We start from the raw sequence: 19,125 nt of genomic DNA on the forward strand, positions 1-19,125 counted from the left end.
TACACAGTTTGTCTGTACACAGCTTTGGCTTTACACAGATGTGGTCGAGTTACAAGCCCGGCTTGTATGTATAGCGTGATGTGTGTTCGGTGTATGTGGTGTGTAGGTGTGTAGGTGTGTAGGTGTGCAGGTGTTGTATCGTGTAGTCGACTTTTCTCGGTGAGTGATAAAAAGAAAAGGTACAAATACAGACACCTGAGGCGATGCGACGCGATGGGGGTGTGTGGTGTGGTGTGTGTGTGTGTCCGTCGGTCAACCACTGCTGTCACCTCAGCCAGCGCCTTCCCCTTCTGAAAGAGTGGGATAAGAGGCCCTATTTGTACCTGCTCAACCGCCTTTCCCGTTTCTGGCAAGTGGCGCCAGCCGGAGGTCAGCTGGCTTGTCCTCTTCTCGCCCCTTGTCATTCCCAATACGGACGGAGTATCCGTACACTCACTCACTCACTCACTCACTACTACCTCACTCACTCACTACCTCACTCACCTCACCCACTCAGTCAGTCAGTCACTCCCCCCCCCCCCCCCCCCAACTCCGTTCCTCCGCTATACCTCTTTTGCCTTGCTTACTTGCACACCTTTCCTACCCATCCGTCCATCATGCGTCCCTAGAAACAAGCGCTCCCAAGGGGAGCATGTGTGTGTGTGTGTATGTATTTGTATGCGGCCTGGCCCGGAAGTAAAAGAATAAAATCAAGACATGTCAGCCAACATTTTCCCCATCCAACAACCAAAGTGGCGTGAACGCGGCCTCTCACATGAGCAATCGCCCTCTCTCTACCGAGTAAACCTCTCCTGATTCTGTTTCTTTCGACAACAGGTCCGCCGCTTTCCAACCTCCCTCCAATTGACGCACGCTGCCACACTCGCCCCATCTCCCTTTTCCCCATGGGCAGCTGCAACAGTCTGGGGTCCCGAGGGCGGTGGGGAGGGGGGACATTCAAGACATCCAACTGGGCCAACATGCAACAGCCGTGTTTGCCCGCGGACGATCCGCAGACACAGGGGGGCCGCCTTTGCTTCCATCAGTCTTGGTCACCACGCCACGCCGCACCATATACGGACAATGGCAGCATTCAATCTTTACGTCTTTTTTCAAGAAGAAATCTTTTAAAATTCAAATAAAACATGGAAGAAGAAAAGAAAAAGAAAGGAAAAAAGTCTCATCATTGCCTTGCCATGGCCGAGTTGGTGTCCAATGTCATACAGTCATGTGGCCGTCGTCCCATATTCTACAAGCCTCCCGAGCCTCTCCCATCACCCGCCAAAATAAAAATAAATAAAAATCGTCGTGATCGAGCATTAATGGTCCTCTTCTATGCATGGGTAACGCCCGCCTTCCTTCCGTGTCCCTAGTGCCTTCTGATCACGCCACAAACAAATCCCATCGTAGACTTCCCTTCCCCGGGCTCATCATCCAAGCCAACTCCCCCTCCCCGCTGACTCCGATCCAGATAAAGACGGCGTGTAAGAACAAAGCCCTCGCCCGGTTCCTGTAAGCCGTGAAATAACGCCCTCTGTCCACTCACCGAAATGACCCATTCATTTAGTTCACTAATGTCTCCGAGTCTCCAAAGTCATCCCAGTCGGAATCCAGGTCATCCACTTCGGATGCTGCCTCCGGATCTGGGTCGCGTCCCCTGCCGTCCTCCGATACCTCCCGGAGCAGCTGCTGGTCGGCCTCCTAGACTGCCTGCTGCTGCTGCGAGGCCGAGGGCGACACGCGCATCACTCTGTTGCCGAGGGGCTTGGACTCTGGTAACCCGGGGACCCCTCCTATCTCTGACAGTTTCTTGGTCGTCATGTCCGGGTCTGGCTCGTCGCTTCCTATAAAGGTCCAGCTCTCCTCGGCCTCCTCGTCGTCGTACTCTTCGGCCTGGGCATGCTTGCCCGCCTTTCTCTTGATCAAGCTTGTCGCGTACTCCATGTCGCGGTAGATGCACTGAATGGCGTTCTCCACTCCGCGTTCCTATCGTGTGTGTCAGCGCGCGCACGCCACCTACAAATGTCTTCACCGGGGAGGGGAGGAGGCATTGGACCTACACTGCGGATCTGCTCGCCGAGCACGCGGGCCTTGACTATCATGCGGTCGTTGTGCGTAGCCTCCCAGAGGGCGCGGGCAAAAGAAACCGCCCCCCACTTCTTCAGGCAGATGCCGACACCAATGTCTTCCGCGCGAGCACCAAAGAAGAACTGGTCGCCGAAGAACGGTCGGATGATGGTGGGTATACCCGCCCTGAGGCTGGCGCCCGTTGTGCCGGATCCGCCGTGGTGCGCCGCCGCATCAATCTGCGAGAACAGCCAGTCGTGCGGCGCGCTCTTGATGACGAAGATCTCGGGCGGCATGACCGGCTCGTCCTTCTTCGTGCCCCCCGCGTCTTCCGGCTTGGCTACGCGGTCCGACCAGCCCTTGGACAGGATGCAACGGACGTCTGCCTTGAGAACGGCGTCGATGACCTCTTGGGTCATCTTGGCCGTGTCGTTGACTATGATGGAGCCGAAACCGACGTACACGAGCTTCTTCTCGTCCGCCCTCGCCTTGGCGATGAAGTCGGTCAGCTCCTTGGGCGGCTGGAAATCCGATCCCTCGTCCAGGAACCAGTACCCGGTGACACGGATCCAGTCCGAAAAGTCCAGCGGCGGTGCGACGACGTACTCGGAGAAGTTGTAGAGGAACGGCACCTTGTTTGGCTGCATCTTCTCGAGGCTGGTGTTGGGCAGCTTGAGCGTGTTGTTGCGCCAGCGGTTGATCTGGTGCGCGGTGGCCTTCCAGAAAATGTTGTCAAACATGACGTAGGTCATGTAGTTGTACGCGCCGCCCATCTTGTATTCGGGCATAACAAACGCATGAGGGTAGGCTCTGGTTCGGGTCCAGGGCATGGTGAAGGCCCTGAAGTAGGGGATCGAGAGCTTCTCGGCAATGTGGATGCCGGCCATGGCACTGGGGCTCTCGATGAGGAGATCCGAGCCCTGGCAAGCCTCCCAGGCCGACACCAGCAGCTCGTCCAGCCAGCCGCGGAACATGGAATTCGCCTCCCTCAAGAAGGCCCAGGTGAAGGTGCCGTTTTCGATGCAGAGCCTCATGAGCTCGCCAGGATCGCCGTCGACCTTGGCAAACTCGATGCCGTGGCCCTCGATCCAGTCCTTGAACTCGGCGTGGGTGGCGATGCGGGGCTTGTGGCCCTCTGCGATTAAGCCCTTGCACAGGGCAATGTAGGGCTGGACGTCACCTCTGGAGCCGATCGTCAGGCACGTGATCTTCATCGAATGGGACGGCTTGAAGTTGAGGAACGAAGCCTTGGGGTCGTCGAACAGGATCGTCGGGGCGTCGCTGGCACCCGCGCACTCCTTTGGCAGGCGCAGCTCGTGGTCGTGGAACTCCTCGACCTGGCGGGCCTCCTTTAGCGCGTCGCGCTCGGCCATGGCATTCACCTCTTCCTCCTTTTCTTCCATGTCCAAGTCTCCCGTCTCCTTCAGATAGCGGGTTGTCTCCAAGCTCTGCAACAACGTGACGGCGCAGTCGTCTCTGAGTTCGGCCTGGCCGAACTCGAAAAAGACCTCCTCGTGACCTCGGATGACAATCACGAGACCCGAGTAGCCGAACCGGAAACCCTTTTCCTTGTCCACGTTCTCAATGTCTTTCAGGGGAAGGATGAGCTTCGTTCTCGTCCCTGGCAGCAGGCTCCGAAAGCAGAACGACTTGTCGCTGATGTAGATCTTGCCGTACAGCGGCAGAACACGCAGGATGTAGCCGAAGTAGGTCGCTTGGAGCTTCTCCGTCTCGGGCAGCGCGAAGTGCGCGCGGAAACGATCCATGGACGTCTGGATCTTGCCCTCGGCATCCTCGTAGAGATCCTCGTCGTCCGTCTTGATTTCCGGCGGAGCGTCATAGTGCTTCCGACCGCCTCGCCACATGCCGGACACCTTTTCGACATAGCCCATGGACTCCGTGGCAAGCATCGAGCCCAACTTACTGCTGGTGCTATTGAGGTACTCGGCAAAGGCGCCCACGCGCTGCAATGGGAAGGCACCCATCTTCGTGATGCTCTGCAGGGTCGGCGTCGCCGGCGGCTTGTCCCCGTCGTTGATGGAGCCGGTGGTCGCTGCACGCTGCCCGCTGTAGGCAGCTAGGGCGGGAGGGCTCCTGGGCTCCCGTTGTTGGTTCTTCTCCAGCTCCGTGCGAGAGACCGAGGCCGACCGGTGCATCGTAGGGTTTTGGAAGACGTCGCTGCCTCGCAGGATCTGGCTCGCTGAAGGATCTTCACTCGACGAGGCCACCATCCCGGAATAGCTCGGGTCCTCCATGGAAGACTGGACGTACGAGTCGGTGGAACCTTGATTGTGCGGCGTATGGCGGGATTCGTCCAGTCGGTTTCTGCTCATCGAGCGCCTGTTGCCGCTGAAGCTGCGCCGGGGCGAGGAATCACGGATGATGGTCGACAGGTCCAGACTCCTCCGACGGAAACCCCTAAAGGCGTCAAAGCTGGCGTGCGCGGCATCCATACTGGCGCGCGGGCTGAGAGCCGAGGGGCTGTGGGCGGACAAGGGCGAAAGGGTCGCCTTAACGGCATCAGGAAGCTTGTTGGTTCTGAGCCTGAGCGGCGCCGAGGGACGTCTGCTTACGCTTGTGGAACTGCGCGCCGAGGCGGCCACCGGCTGCTGCTGCTGCTGCTGCCTCTCGTCCTGCTGCTCCTGCGTGGCCTTGAGTATCGCCGCATCTCTGGCGCTGGACGAGGCATCCTCGATGAGGATCTTGAGGACGTTGATGGCGTCCTTGCCGAAGCTGAAGAAGGAAAAGAAGTACTCATCAATGGCGTACGTCTCGTCGTTGTCGATGACGCGGATCTTGCACGTGTCGGCGAACTCGAGCATCTGGGTGTCCTCGATGTCGATGACGTTCTCAATGGGCAGCGAGATCTTGACGCTGTCGCCCTCGTTGTGGGAACGGAATATTACCCTCTGCAGGCTCTTGACCCATTCCTTGGCGCTGGGGGCGCTGTCGGCCTTGAAGTGGTATGTCCTGTGATGGGTGACGACGGTGAAGCCAAGGCCATCCTTCTTGTCGTTGACGCTGGCCGAGATGCCGTAGCGGAGGTCGATCTGACCGCTCGGGAAGTAGACGTTGGAAGGGTCCTTGTAGTATGCCAGAACGTCGCCCTTGAGGCGGAACCAGTATCGGTTGTATTTGGGATTGCGCTTGCCGCTCTTGGACAGATAGCCCGACTTGACGACCTCGTGCTGCGCCGGTTAGTGAGTGCCTTGCCAAGCAAGACAAGGGGAGGGTCGGTGACGTACCGCCTTCTTGGGAAGGTAGGCGTAGAAGCAGATGTGCTTCGCCGTGATGTACATGTAGCCCTGGAGGAGGACGCTCTGGAGCAGCCAGCAAGGGTATTCTGTCGAATATTAGCTACATCGTGCACGTGCGCGCGCACCGCATGGCAGCATTAAGAGGGAGGGGGCGTACCCTCTATAACAGCCTCTGGGTGGTCAAATTCGAAAATGTCCTGCAGGCGACGTGCCAGGGCGGTCGAGTTGGACTCGGTGGAATCGCTGTAAGTGAGCTGGTCGGCGGAGAGGCGATCGATGTCAAAGCTGGGTCTAGCGGACATCTCGGCTTTGGCTTCCAGCATCCGACTCATGACCGGGGCATGGCGGTAGTCTCGACCGTCCTCGTCGTCGTCGTCTTCTTCTTCTTCTTCCCCCTCTTCCTCTCTTATATGGTTGGTGGGCTGGGTCGGGCGGACTTCGGAGGGGTGGGTGGCTTCATCGGAGGAGGGAGACTGTAGATTGGATTTCTCCTTTTTGGACTTGTGTCGCGGCAGGCGCGGGAGGGCAGGCAGGGAGCGGAGGAGCTTGGAGCCGGAGATCTTGCGGCGGTGCTTTTCGCTCTTGGAGGAAGAATCCTTTTTCAGGACGGTGGTCTTGGAGAGGTCGGGCTGGTGGGTGTCGGGACGGCGCTGCTTGCGGTGGAGAAGATGGGCGAGACCACGGCTCTTGTCGTCGAGGGCGTCGCGTTGGCGGTCGTGGTCGGGTTCGTCACCGCTGTCGTCATCGCTGGACTCGAAGCGATCGTGGAAGTCGACACGGGAGCCGGCGGCGGCGATGAGGCCGAAGATGGACTGGTTCATGTTCATGAACATGGGCGGGCCCTGTGTCGGGACCAGATCCTCCTCTCTGCTATCGTCGCCCTCCTTTAACCTTTCGGGCAGTTCGATGGCTGGGGTGTTTGTCTCGAAGCGCTTCTTGACAAGTTTCTTGCCGACGCGCTTCTTGACCTCGTCGTCTGCGCCGAAGCTGACGCTCGCGGCACCCGCGGGGCCTGGCGTCGCCATGGCTATCGAGGTTGCGCTGGGTCGGCGACGGCGGTGGTGGTTGAGCGGGCAGTACGACCAGGGCTAAGGCGGCGGGTGAAGGGCGAGGTTCGTTCAGGTTCGACAAGCTCTGCGGTCGTTGGAATTCTAGGTTTTCTTTTTGGGGGGGGGGGGGGGGGGGGGGGGAGAGGACCGAGCGACGCAAAAGGTGGAGGAGAGAGGAGGGGTGTGAAGAGGATGGATGGGTCGGACGGAGGGGCGGAGCGGGAGTCGAGTTTGGCTAGAGCGGGCTCATTCGTGCGGCGGCGGCGATAAGGTTTCGAGGTCGACCGGAGAGCTGCGGGATGGGGACAAGGAAGCAAGCAAAACGGCGGATACGGGGGGGAGGTGGACACTGTCGTGGGTTTTGTTTGAGGATGAAGATGCAGACGGACTGGATCTGCTTGTTGCGGCCAGAAGCAGGTGACTACCGTGTACCTTTGTACAGGTATGTAGGTATGGGTCGGTGCCTTTGAGAAAAAGCAAGAATCGGTTGGTACAAACGAGTTGGAAAGGGGGTTATGTAAGACGAGGCGAGACGAAAGCGAGGCGAGGCGAGCAGCAAAAGGTAAGGTAAGGAAGGTCGAAGAGGTTTACCTCGAATAGGAAAAAAGGTAGACAGACAACGCTCAGGGACTAGGCGATTAAGGTCGGGTACCTAGGTAAGGAAGGTATCCGTAGGTTGGTTGCAGTAAGCTAGGTAGGTAGGTAGGTGGGTGGTAATGGTAATTCATAGGTTAGGTAGGCAAGGTTGTAATCAATGAAGCAGAGGAAAGCTTGATATTGAGTGAGACCAGAAGGTCGGAAAAGACGGAGGTTCTCGGGAAATCGGGAACATTGATTCGTCCTCTGTCCAGGCTGCTGCCGTAAGGCAGAGATGGGAAAAAGCAACTTCTGGCGAGGCAGGGAATGAGTAAGTGAGTGAGCGGGTGAAGTGAGAGTGAGAGGAGAGAAATACGGAGTGAGTATGTGAGAGAAGGGAGGGAAACCTAGGGGAGAGGGATTCGGACGAGACGGGATAAGCCAAACAGCAGGCAGACAGGCAGACAGGCAGGCAGGGTCAGAAGCATGTCAGATGCATGACAAGTGCATGCAGTCTTGTCCTGTCCACTCATTGTCGTGCGTGCTCACTTTGGACTGTTTGCGCCAGAGATTGATTACCGGGACGGACGGACGGACGGACTACACTACGGCAAGTGTCCGGGAGCATCAGATACACATACACACACACACCTTGTCTCTCTCTCTCTCTATCTCTCTCTCAGCTTCACTATCATCCTCACAGACATACATACACACACACACACACCTCTGAGCATCCGTCAGTCCTTATTAGTCCAGTGGATGACATGTCTTGAGCGTCCTCTATCCGTACTTGTAGATCAAAATGAGTTGACGGGAGGAGAGACAGACGTGCATACAAGTACGGTGTGGACAGACGACAGACACAAAAAGTCCAGGGGTCCGGTCCGCGCATGGTCCCTTCCTTTCTTTCTTTCCCGGCTCTCATTGGGCGCGCGGCAGACAAGGTGCGAATGAGGCCTGGCAGCAGCAAGGAGAGGTGGTCCCTGGAAGTCGGCAGAAAAGAGAAATCCGAGTGTTGATAGTATTGAGCTAGCTGTCACGCATTGCATAGTGGTACTGAGTAAGTCCTGGCGAGGAAGCAAAAGATGAAGGAGAAGAAAAAGGAAGGGTCAGAATGACTTGGGTACCTAGATATCTTAGGTAAGCTCGAGGTAGATAACTACCTAAGGTACCTAGACATTAGATATAGAGGAAGGAGACACTATTGGTCTGACCCTTTCTCCCAGCGACAGCACGCATCGGGTGACAGGCGGCAGGCGGCAGGTAGCAGTGACTGTGGGGGTCCGTCCTTACCTTACTGTATACCTAATGCTCCGTAGTACTTACAATGTATCTGTACGTACCTAGTGTGATAGCGTGGTAGCGTACCTGTATCCGTACGTGGTGTACCAATGTGGACCTTATCTTTGGTCTGTGTCTCTTATTGGCTATTGACAGCACCATCTTATCGATAAGCCCCACCTCATGACGCCAGAATGCGCCATCCGGGTCCCATCACAAGATCTCGACAACAAGGCATCGACTGCCATGTGAGCCGCGACCACCGCATATCTTCTTCATCACCAGACAGCGTGACAGCCTCGGGGCCATTATGATATCCGTCCTTTGAGAACCAACCACTCTACTTTTGGGATGAATAACTTAGTGTACTGCCTTTTGATTTCAGACTCCTCGAACAAAGATAGCGAAGAAGAAGAAGAAGAAAGGCCAAGGAACCAAAATCAGTAATGACATCAGCCCAGTCGGCGCCGCAAACGACGGACGACCTTTTCCTTTTCACCCTGAGATCAGATCCATCCCATCCCAGGTCAGTCCTCCCCTCCTCCCCGTCTACACTAGTGTACTTCCCAGAGTCTCCTCTTTCGTTGAGATAGTCGCATCCAAGCTCCGTATGTTTCGTTGAAGAGGCCAAGGGGGGGAAATAAATAAATAAACAAGACCAGGATTTAACATTAAATAGAATAAAATTCCCACAGCAACATCTCCAAACATCTCCAAATTGACAAAGATAGAGAATACCACGATCGTGGCGTCCATGTACAGATAGATACATATCAACTCATCTCGCGTCCCCCGTGTACTCCAGCCTGCTTGTTTGTTCCTCACTCGGCGTGAGTGATGGATGCCCCCCCCCCCTACCGCTCGTTCGGGGATCCGTACCAGAACGTTGTTTGAACCCATACGTGCAAGCATCCATGGTTGCTTCGGGGCTGTACGCCACCCGTTGCGCTCGACCCCGCCGCGACCCCGACATCCGGACCCGAAGTGCCGGTTAACATGGCCGAGAGCTACTGGCTACTGCCGAGCGGCGGGGTTCGAAACCACCACGACGTGAGGGGTGAAGGAGAGAAGGAGGGGGAGACATCGACCCTCGGCCGCCTCTCGGCCTCGGCGACGTGTATAAATACAATGCGTCTTCACATCGTCTCGTCTCATCTCATCGTGCCCATTGGCGCCTGCACCCAACTCAACAGTACAGTGCCCTTTGTGCCCGTCGACCGTCGTGCTCGCCCGAACAGACGCCGTCCGAGCATCTCCTCCTCCTCTTCCTCTTTCCCTCCGAGCCTCGCCAGTGTAGCTTGAACCCCCCCTCCCCCCTCGCGAGGACTAGCCCAACATGAGGTAAAACCCATCTCGTCCTGCTCCCTCCGACCGATCGACCACCCAACCGTCGCTCGCCGCCGCTAACGTCGCCGTCCTAGTGGCCAAGAAACACCCTTCGGCGAGGACAACCTCCCCCCGAACCTCACCCGCGCCGCCCTCCCGCTCCCCGTCCCGTCCCTTGCCCTCGACTTCCGCATGGTCGTCGACCTCGACCCGCTGGTCTCCGTCGGCGTCGGCCCCTTTGGCCAGCGGAACTGGATCTCCTTCTCCGGCGGCGTCTTCACGGCCCGGTGGGGCACCGGCACCGTCGTTCCCGGCGGGCAGGACAGTCAGCTCGTCGTCGCCGAGAGCCTGAGTACCGCCGTCGAGACGACCTACCTGCTCAAGACGGACGAAAATGACGACGACACCCCCGCCTACATCGCCATGCGGACCACCGGGTGGCGGACGGGGCCGAGGGACGTCATGGAGAGGCTGTTCGACCCGGCGCGGGCCGACGGCGTCGCGCCGGACGAGTACAGCTTCCGCCTGAACGTGAGGATGGAGACGGGCGACGAGAGGTACCGGGACCTCGTCAACACCGCCATGTGGGTCGGCAGCGGCGCCAGGCTGGGGGCCACGGTTGTTTACGACGCCTACCGGGTCGTCTAAGTCGGCCCATGTCGGGTTTCTAGCTGACGAAGTGATGAGGGCAATGAGAGGACATCTGCTTTTACCCCTACCCCTTTCTCAGACCATCGAGCCCTTTCTTTAATCGTAATGATCAAATGTGTGTATAAAAGGAAGAAGGAAAAGTCTTGTTGACGAATTCTCTGTCATGTTGTGAATTATGACCAGCATTTGATATCGAGCAGAAACAAAAATGTGTTGAATCGCAACAACTTAAGTACCCTCCACATTGAATTGAATGTATTCAGCCAACAAGCATAGAGCATCTGGCGATTCCTAGAATACGTTTTGGCTGACCTGCATATCTTAAAAACAAAAACCGGGCATATATATGAGCCGACTGGCTATCTGGACTTGAATGATGCTCCCGTTACCTCCACCCACGAACATGGTTGACCGATCACACATACAGGAAGAGAACACTTTTGGGCCCCTCTCTTCCCTTCTGACAGTTTGCGACCCGTCGACTCCGCGCAGAGGCCCAAGGATGATGGCAGATGATAGAAACACAGCACAGGCACTCCAATGACACTCAAAGCTCGTGTCCAAGTATGGCTTCAATGATTTCTCCCCGAATCGACATCTATAGCAATGCAATATCCAGCCAGAGGAGATCCAGTAGATCGCCGCAAGATCCCCACATCCCTAGAACGTGCTTCTTGGACGTACCCCGTCTTCAACAGCAATCGAGCCGACCATGTCCATGCCGTGTCTCAAGATAGCCATAGACCAAAGGTGCGTGCCGCCTATACAACCTCATCCACCATGCTTTTTTGAGTCCGTGGTGGCTACCACGGCAAAAGTTGGCCCAACCGATCCCCAAACGCCACGCAAAAAGCACAAGCCAAAGTCAATCGAGTCCCATCCGTCCGTTGACGACTGGAAACCACTCCCCCTTCCCCTTTCACAAGTATACACAAACCACTCCCTCTCTTGCAGACATTTGTGTGTGTGTGTGTCCAAAGAACGGGGTTTGCCACCCCCTCGCCCCATATCCAAGCAAGTTTACACAGGGCCGTTCCTGACCATACGCCGACGGGCGACGATGACGAGGGCTCACATCCACAAGCAGAGCTTCCCGCTGGCGGTGCCGCCGGCGACCCAGTCCATCGTGGGATGGAACTGGGCGACGGCAGGGACGGCCGAGATGCCGTCGCCGCCCAGCTGGGCTAGCTGCTCTCCGTTGGCGGCGTAGACGTCGACGAAGCGGTTCATGTTGCCGATGACGAACTTTTGGATGCCGTCCCTGGGCCTCCTATGCCACTGCGGCTTGAGGATCGTGACCCAGCGGCCGGTCTGGTTGTTGTGCTCGATAACCTCCTTGGGCTCCATGCCGTCGCTGCTGTCCCAGGCAGCGCGGTCCGCCCAGTCGTAAATTTTGATCGTGTCGTCGTAGGACGACGTCGCGATGTGGCCGCCGGGGCTCCAGGAGGCGTGGGAGACGGAGAGCCTCGAGTCGTGCTCGTAGAGCATCGCGGGGAAACGCATGTCGCCCTTGCCCTTGATGTTGCGCAGGTCCCAGATCTTGACGGTCCGGTCGAGCGAGGCCGTCGCCAGCAGGTGCGGCTCCCGGGGATTGAGAGAGAAGCCGCCTATCTTATTATCCGACAGCTGCCATGTCTCAAATCCCTTGGGGTCTCGCGTGTCTACTTTGCCCACGGCGCCGCCCAGGGTCGAGAAGTAGATGAGATCCTTGTCCGTGAGGGGGACGTCGATGGCCGACAGGGGGACATCCTCCTCCTTGTCCGCGGGCTCCCAGACAGGGACGCACATATCTTTGGCCAGGTCGAGGACACGAATGGTTGAGTCGTACGACGAGGTCAAGACTTTTTGGTGGTCGTAAGGCGAGACGATGATGGTTGTGATTGTCCGTGAATGGATCTTATAGGCGCCAATCTCGGGTTCCTTCCACTCGACCTCTTGGCCGTCGTCATCGTCGTTGCTCTCGGGAGGGCCGTCCTGAGAGGCGTCGAAGACGCCGAGGGCTCCTTCCTTGTCGCCGGCGAAGATGAGCGCCTTTTCCTCGGTAGGGTGGAAGGTCGAAGCGTATATCCGTTGAGGGCAGATCTTGATGTCTGCAAGTACGTTAGCAAAAGAGTCCCGCGGGCGGACACGAGGACATGGGCCTACCGTTGGGGATCCATTTGTCGTAGAGCTCCAACTTTCCCATCTTCCTCCTCAGTTCCTTGAGGTCCTTGTCGGACGTGTTCTCGATATCCTCGTCGGTAAAGGTCGGCACACCGGGCTGGGCGCCGCGGGGCACCAGAGAACGCAGGCCATCGATGCCCTTGTTGAACTTTTTGCCCTCGACGGCGATGTCGCCCAGACTAAGGGTGCCGCCGACACGCTTCCTCTTGGCCTTTTCCTTGGCAGCTTGGTCCTCGATTTCGACCTCGTACTTGCGCTTGAGCGTCTCGTTGTCGGCGTCGAGCCCGGCGACGCGGGCACTGCGACGGACAGGGCCGGTTGGGGCAGCTGCTGCCTCCCTCTTGACAGGAGCGGAGCGGGGTTTAGGAGCAGGTTTCGGCTTCGCAGGCATAATCTTGTTTGACGTATGTGCCAGGTCTTTCAAGATGCTCTGGTTCCTGGCGATGTTTTCCCGGCGCATCCGCTCAAAGGCGCTGATGGCCTCCTCGGGCTCCTCCTTCTTCTTGATCGGCATGGTTGCGATTGGCGGCAAGAGATTGGCAATACTTTCAATCCGAGGTTACGCGGAAAGCACGAGACGAGAACTCGCAACTCTGATTGCCGTGGGCGATGTCGCTGAATGCGCCAGCCAGCTTTGGTGTGGGCGAGCGATGGGTGGGTGACTCGGTTAAGGGTGAGATGCTGCGGCGTCGTTCTTTGCGTGAGTTGAATAGGATATAGATAGGATATACGGAGCGAATGACAAGATCTGACACGGTTGCGAGTAGTTAAAAGGCACGCGGTTTCGGCACCCCGAAGACTGAAGGATGAGTTCTCTCGCAAGCAAAGCGTGTAACCGGAATCGAGGCCTGCACTTGATCGCGACAGACACTGCGCGACTTGCTTTAATTGACCAAAGAGCGCGTCGCAACGCGTCTTGTCCTTGCCGGGGTTAAAGATGGATTACGTCAGATTGGTTACGTCAGCGAATAACCGGTTAAGGGACGACTCTGCCTCAGATAGGTACCTACCTAGGCACGTACCATAGTAGATAGGTATCCGTACTAGGTATGTACTAGCTAGGTCCCCACTAGGTCCCCTACCGACAGGCAGGTATCCGTACCTATACGGATGGCCAATCCAGTATTCTGCGGTACGTACCGACAAGGAATAGAAATTTTGTTCCCTGGGCGCGGTAGAAGCATCGCCAGCATCTGGTCATCGCAGAACAAAAGGCTTCAATTCAACCGACGACGCATTGCCCCAGCTCGCCATGTCTGCCACCACGCTGACACCCTTCCTCTACCAAACGAGGACGATTCTCAGGGCCTCCGCGGCTCTCCGATCTCTCTCGACATCCGCAGCCCGTCCCCATGCCTACCCCAGAACCCGCGGCGAGCAGAGCATCCCCTTCGAATGGGACAGCCCGGCCAACGAACAGCCCGACATCCCAAGCGGCCTCAACAACCCTGAAAAGTCCACCATCACCCCGACCGAGAAGTTCATCTTCCAAAACATCTTTGCCGACATTGCGAAGCGCAGCGGCCGCCAAGACCCCCACGCCGCCGCCACCCACCAGGAGGGCGAGTCTGGACCCCGCGACGCCATCCTGAGCAAGTTCCCCCGCTCCCTCCGACGGGCGGCTCAGGCGGCCTTGGAATTGCGCGAGGCCCCGTTCGACGACTCGTCCTCCTTTCGCACCTCCTTCGTGACGGAAGAGCAGCATCATGATTCAGATGCGGACCTCGAGGCCGAGAAGGAACAAGCCGCGAGGCTAGAGGCCGCCCACAACGAGATCCGGACCCACGAGATCGTTAGGCTGCAGGCCCTTCTAGACCAATGTAACACCGATGTCGAGGTGTGGGACGTTCTGGAACGCGACGTTTTCTCCATGGTTGCGAAGCTTGGTATTTCCGAGGATAGTCAGCAGGTGCAGCCACCGCCGCAAACGGCAAAGAAGGGCAAAGGCAGACCGAAGCGGGTCGAAAAGGAGGCAGCGGCCACGACGTCTGGGCCGTCCCTCGCCATGGAGTCCCACGGCCCCCTCTATTCGATGCACCTCCTCCAGGGCCTGAAGACCCTTGACCAGTCCTTCGCGCGGTCGTCCGCACTAGCCCTCGACGTCCTGCCGCGCGTCAAGGAGCTCGGCCTGGCCTCCTACGTTCTCGGCGTCTCGACGCCCTTCTACAACGAGCTGGCCTCCATCTTTTGGTACCGCCACGGCGACACGCAGGCCGTGCTCGACGTGCTCGACGAGATGCAGTTTGCGGGGCTGTCCTACGACAAGCAGACGCTGCGCCTGGTCGACACCATCGAGATGGCCCTGGCTTCCTTCCGCCGCGGCCAGCTGGGCATCTTCTCCAAGGCCATCGGTGCCATGCCGGGCTACAATCTGGACGTCAAGTCCCGCGTCGAGCGATACGGGCGGCGCGTCCGTCGCAATGTCAAGGAGCAGAACGACAACCAGGCGAGGTACTAGGATTTCTGGTGCTGCGCCGGGGGGGTGTATGTATGTAGGAATAGGGGCTGGCTGTCCGAGAAAGACATTGTAACATTTTTGTATTATTAAACACTGCTCATACCAAGCATGATTCTCACGGATCGGTAATACGGTCATCGGCGCATGGCCCCTCTGGCTGGCGCGAGTTTGCCGAAACACCGACGAGCCGGCGCCTGGTTATACTACTACTACTACTACTACTACTACTACTACTACTACTACTACTACTACTACTACTACTACTACTACTACTACTACTACTACTACTACTACTACTACTACTACTACTACTACTACTACTACTACTACTACTACTACTACTACTACTACTACTACTACTACTACTACTACTACTACTACTACTACTACTACTACCACTACTACTACTCAAGCATCTCCATGTCTGGCGAGCGACACAGCCGTAAGCTGGCGCGCGCGAACACAAATCATTCTGGGTGAACCCCAAGCCACCGAGCTTGAATGCTTTATCCCTGGCCTGGAGTGTCGGTTGTTTTCTTTCTGTTTTTCTTTCTTTCCCAAACGCTCTAGAGTTGAAAAGTCTAAAAGTCAAAAAGCCAAATCCGTCGCGGGGGGAGGGGGGCGTTCTATTATTACAAATTGTAATAGTCCCCAGGCTAGGCTGGATGTTTCTGTAGACAACGAATCCTAGACCGACCGCCCTTGGACCCAAAGGTTTATATCATTCGTTGTCCATCTGCTTGATTCGAGAGCCGTACCATAGTAGTCTAATAAACAGCCTCCTCACGTTGGCTTCGGAGCTGTTTAAACAACTGCCATGCATAAGGCAGACCCTGCTGAAAGCTTGGATCGCGAGGCAAGGAAAGAAATAGACCATGGCGGTTGTTGGCAAGGCGCAGCATCTTTGACTGGTCAAGGCACACGCACAAGCCGTGGAAAGCGAATAGACTCTCGGAAAGTTTGTGGCGGAAGAGTAGCGGAGCTGCGCTGCACCTTGATAACAGCCACCAGTTGGGTCGTTTGTTGGCCGGAGAGAAAGAAAGAAAGTTTGAATACGGCAAGACGTTAGACACCAAGCAGAGAGAGCCACCTCAGTCAGCCTCGTGAAGCCCCGAGAAGCCGCACGCATAGGGCTACCTAACCTACTGTTGCTGTTCATGCCGTTCCCTCCCACTCATCAACCCGGACTCTACAGCGTCAGCTCTCCTCGTCTTGATCACCCTATGAATTGTCTATACTATGTAAAATACACACCCACTTTTCGTGTAAATGCCCCCTCGATGCGTGAGTAGCGTGAGGACACGGCGAGATACGTGTTTACATTCGTCGTGTCATGTTCGACCGAGTTGAGTTGAAGTCTGTTTCGTCTCATCGTCGACAACGCGAAGCGAAGTGGGAAAGAGCTGACTGAATCCTTTCAACATCCCATGTTCCAAGTAAGGAAATCCTATTTATTGAATTGAGTTGAGCCGATGACGATAAACCCGAGTTTCAAACAAAGTGGAGAGAGAACAACATTCAGTGACCAGTCAGTCAGTGAGTAGTAATTGTTAATTTTACAGCGACTCATCTATCGATGATGTATTTCAACGCAAAAAAGAAACATTAAACTCATACATACATGCATGACACGGCAAAAGTGATTGATTGACGATTATCGTGAGATTTAGCAGGTAAGTAAGTCTTACCATCAAAAGGTGAAGATGCGGCCAGTGTGGATTGAACACACGACCTTCAGATAGATTGAATGAAGTTTCCAGGGTCTAAAGAAACCCACTTCAGTCTGACGCTCTCCCAACTGAGCTATGCCCGCCGATCATCTTCGGATGATGGATGAGGCGGAAATGGGGGCTGATATCGTGGAGTCAGAAGAGGGAACCAAACCCTGTGTCTGGGGCTGTGATACGGCTGTGGGGCAGCTATGTCCGCCGCCATCTTCGAGATTCATCATCCAGTCTAGCAACTATCAAGTCTCGAACCCGCGGCATCACACAGATGACCATCGTGACGGTCGACCGGCATAGAGTGAAGAGACCTCACATCTATAGACGTGATTAGAGTCATGAGGGCGGTTTCGACAGGCCCCGGTAAGAGCGTGTGTATCACCTCGTAAGATTTCAGTCCGCGAATCACTCTTGAGTCTGAGACGACAGGGCGCCCCCTCCAAAGTTCAGCACCAAATGAGGTAAATTTCATTTTTCTCTATGCGCATTTCATCTTCCCGATATGCCCCGTAGGAAATGATACCCCTCCCATTGTCTTTGTCGCTGGCTGAGACGTGGCCATGATGCCTCATGTTGAAAGGAAACAAAGAAAATAAAATGTAGAGAATTCTGCTTTTCCATGTCGTATAGTCATGACTCGTGTGAACACCCAAATATCACACTTACACACACACACACACACACACACGCATAAGCCATCGCGTGTATGCGTTGCCTCCCATTCGATGCAAGCCCGCTCGATGGCGGGCAGATAACGCCGGCATCTCCTCCCCCCCCCCCCCCCCCTCCCTCCATTTACCACCCACGGGTGGCAAGCTTCTCATCGGGCTTCAGGCTGTCGCAGTTAATGCCGACCATGGCCTCACCGAGACCCTCGCTGCATTCGGCGAGCACCTTGGCGTCCTTGTAGTGTGTCGTCGCCCTCACGATGGCCTTGGCGCGCTTCGCCGGGTCGCCCGACTTGAAGATGCCGCTGCCGACAAAGACGCCGTCGCAGCCGAGCTGCATCATGAGCGCGGCGTCGGCGGGGGTGGCGACGCCGCCGGCGGCGAAGTTGACGACGGGGAGACGGCCCAGCTCGGCGGTCTGCTGGAGGAGGGCGGGGTCGACGCCGATCTCGCGGGCCATGGCGCGGATGCCGATGACGCCCTCGGTCTCGAGGATGGCCTTGGCGCGCGCAATGTCCTTGGTGACGGTCTTGACGTGGGTGACGGCCTCGACGACGTCGCCGGTGCCGGCCTCGCCCTTGGTGCGGATCATGGCGGCGCCCTCGGCGATCCTGCGCAGGGCCTCGCCGAGGTTCCGGCAGCCGCAGACGAAGGGGGCCTTGAAGTCGGCCTTCTCGACGTGGTAGACCTTGTCGGCGGGCGTGAGCACCTCGCTCTCGTCAATGTAGTCGACGCCGAGCGCCTCGAGGATCTGGCACTCGACAAAGTGGCCGATGCGGGCCTTGGCCATGACGGGGATGGTGACGGCGTTCTGGATCTCCTTGATGACGGCCGGGTCCGACATGCGGGCGACGCCGCCGTCCTTGCGAATGTCGGCGGGGACGCGCTCGAGGGCCATGACGGCGCAGGCGCCGGCCTCCTCGGCGATGCGGGCCTGCGCCGCGTCCGTCACGTCCATGATGACGCCGCCCTTGAGCATCTGCGCGAGCCCGGCCTTGACGGCGAACGAGTTCTTGGCGGCATCGCCGTTGGTGCCGCCGTTGGCCTTGGCTGTTGCGTCGTTGAAGGTCATCTTCTGGCTGTGACACACTAACTAAGTAAGACCCGTACAGAAGAAGAGAGAGTCGCAATGGCCGGGAATAAGACGGCTTGGTGAACTGCTTTAAAGGGTTGTCTTCTTTTCTTCTTCTTTTCTTTTGCTGATCAATCAGAGAGAAAGGCAGGCCTCGAAAAGGGCGAAAAGAGGATTTGGGATGGCTCCGCTTCGTGATGGGGGTCTTGGACTGACTGACGTCTCTTATATTCGGAACCCGGGGAAGAGGGATGTAGGAGAGGAACGCGAAGAGGGGGGTGGCAACTAATAAGTATGTAATATTTCCACGGCGACAACTCGATTATGATTCCCGCAGCAACAGATTGGACGAGAAAATTTTTATACTTTTTTTGCTATACCGAGTCATCCCGTCGCTGCCCGCGGGAGACCCCTTGGATTACCTACGATTGTTGCTTGGAGACAGGTCGACAACCCACCCTCGGCATATACCTAGCATAGGCCGAGTCGGCGGCGACACCTGGAGGGGGGTAGATCGTAAGGGAACCCCCTCCTCAGGGGCCATGCCGCCCGCCTCGTGACAGACACGGGACAGAGGGTTGGCTGGTGAAAGGTGACGGGGAGCGGACTGACCGACCTCGGAAAGGCAAGATACGGTTACTCCGAACCTTAACGGAATGGCAGTGTCATCGAAGCTTATGTCTCCAGTCGGTCCCAGGCCCAGCCGTAGCTAGCGGCCCCCGCACCGGTGTTTGTTTGTAGGTAGTTCTACATGGCCGAGTATCTGATGAGACGACTGACTATATACGACGGTGCCTGTGTGGTACTACAGCAGTGTACGGATATACTCGAAGGGCGGGCGGCGGGCGGTT

General features: G+C 56.9%; 6 protein-coding genes and 1 non-coding gene across 7 annotated transcripts; 3 read left to right on the forward strand and 4 right to left on the reverse strand.

The window, feature by feature from the left end:
- Positions 1–1,680: 1,680 nt before the first annotated feature.
- Positions 1,681–6,328, reverse strand: GLRG_01747 (glycosyltransferase family 28 domain-containing protein; the record flags this gene model as incomplete). The annotated part of the gene is made up of 4 exons (XM_008093081.1): positions 1,681–1,965; positions 2,040–5,234; positions 5,292–5,389; positions 5,461–6,328. The coding sequence occupies 4 exons, from the start codon at positions 6,326–6,328 to the stop codon at positions 1,681–1,683; spliced, it is 4,446 nt and encodes a 1,481-aa protein (XP_008091272.1).
- A 3,220-nt stretch (positions 6,329–9,548) lies between these two features.
- GLRG_01748 (uncharacterized protein) lies at positions 9,549–10,186 on the forward strand (the record flags this gene model as incomplete). The annotated part of the gene is made up of 2 exons (XM_008093082.1): positions 9,549–9,553; positions 9,634–10,186. 2 exons carry the CDS (start codon positions 9,549–9,551, stop codon positions 10,184–10,186), a joined length of 558 nt encoding a protein of 185 aa, XP_008091273.1.
- A 1,074-nt stretch (positions 10,187–11,260) lies between these two features.
- On the reverse strand, positions 11,261–12,866 carry GLRG_01749 (WD domain-containing protein; the record flags this gene model as incomplete). The annotated part of the gene is made up of 2 exons (XM_008093083.1): positions 11,261–12,279; positions 12,335–12,866. The coding sequence occupies 2 exons, from the start codon at positions 12,864–12,866 to the stop codon at positions 11,261–11,263; spliced, it is 1,551 nt and encodes a 516-aa protein (XP_008091274.1).
- A 738-nt stretch (positions 12,867–13,604) lies between these two features.
- Positions 13,605–14,810, forward strand: GLRG_01750 (uncharacterized protein; the record flags this gene model as incomplete). The annotated part of the gene is made up of 1 exon (XM_008093084.1): positions 13,605–14,810. One exon carries the CDS (start codon positions 13,605–13,607, stop codon positions 14,808–14,810), a length of 1,206 nt encoding a protein of 401 aa, XP_008091275.1.
- A 144-nt stretch (positions 14,811–14,954) lies between these two features.
- On the forward strand, positions 14,955–15,290 carry GLRG_01751 (uncharacterized protein; the record flags this gene model as incomplete). Its single annotated transcript, XM_008093085.1, has 1 exon — positions 14,955–15,290. The coding sequence occupies one exon, from the start codon at positions 14,955–14,957 to the stop codon at positions 15,288–15,290; it is 336 nt and encodes a 111-aa protein (XP_008091276.1).
- A 1,224-nt stretch (positions 15,291–16,514) lies between these two features.
- Positions 16,515–16,623, reverse strand: GLRG_13055. The gene has a single exon. It is a non-coding gene; the product is annotated as a tRNA-Phe (tRNA).
- Positions 16,624–17,329: 706 nt separating this feature from the next.
- GLRG_01752 (pyridoxine biosynthesis protein) lies at positions 17,330–18,274 on the reverse strand (the record flags this gene model as incomplete). Its single annotated transcript, XM_008093086.1, has 1 exon — positions 17,330–18,274. One exon carries the CDS (start codon positions 18,272–18,274, stop codon positions 17,330–17,332), a length of 945 nt encoding a protein of 314 aa, XP_008091277.1.
- Positions 18,275–19,125: the final 851 nt, after the last annotated feature.

The sequence above is a fragment of the Colletotrichum graminicola genome (assembly GCF_000149035.1).
Source record: "Colletotrichum graminicola M1.001 genomic scaffold supercont1.7, whole genome shotgun sequence".
NCBI lineage: Eukaryota > Fungi > Ascomycota > Sordariomycetes > Glomerellales > Glomerellaceae > Colletotrichum > Colletotrichum graminicola.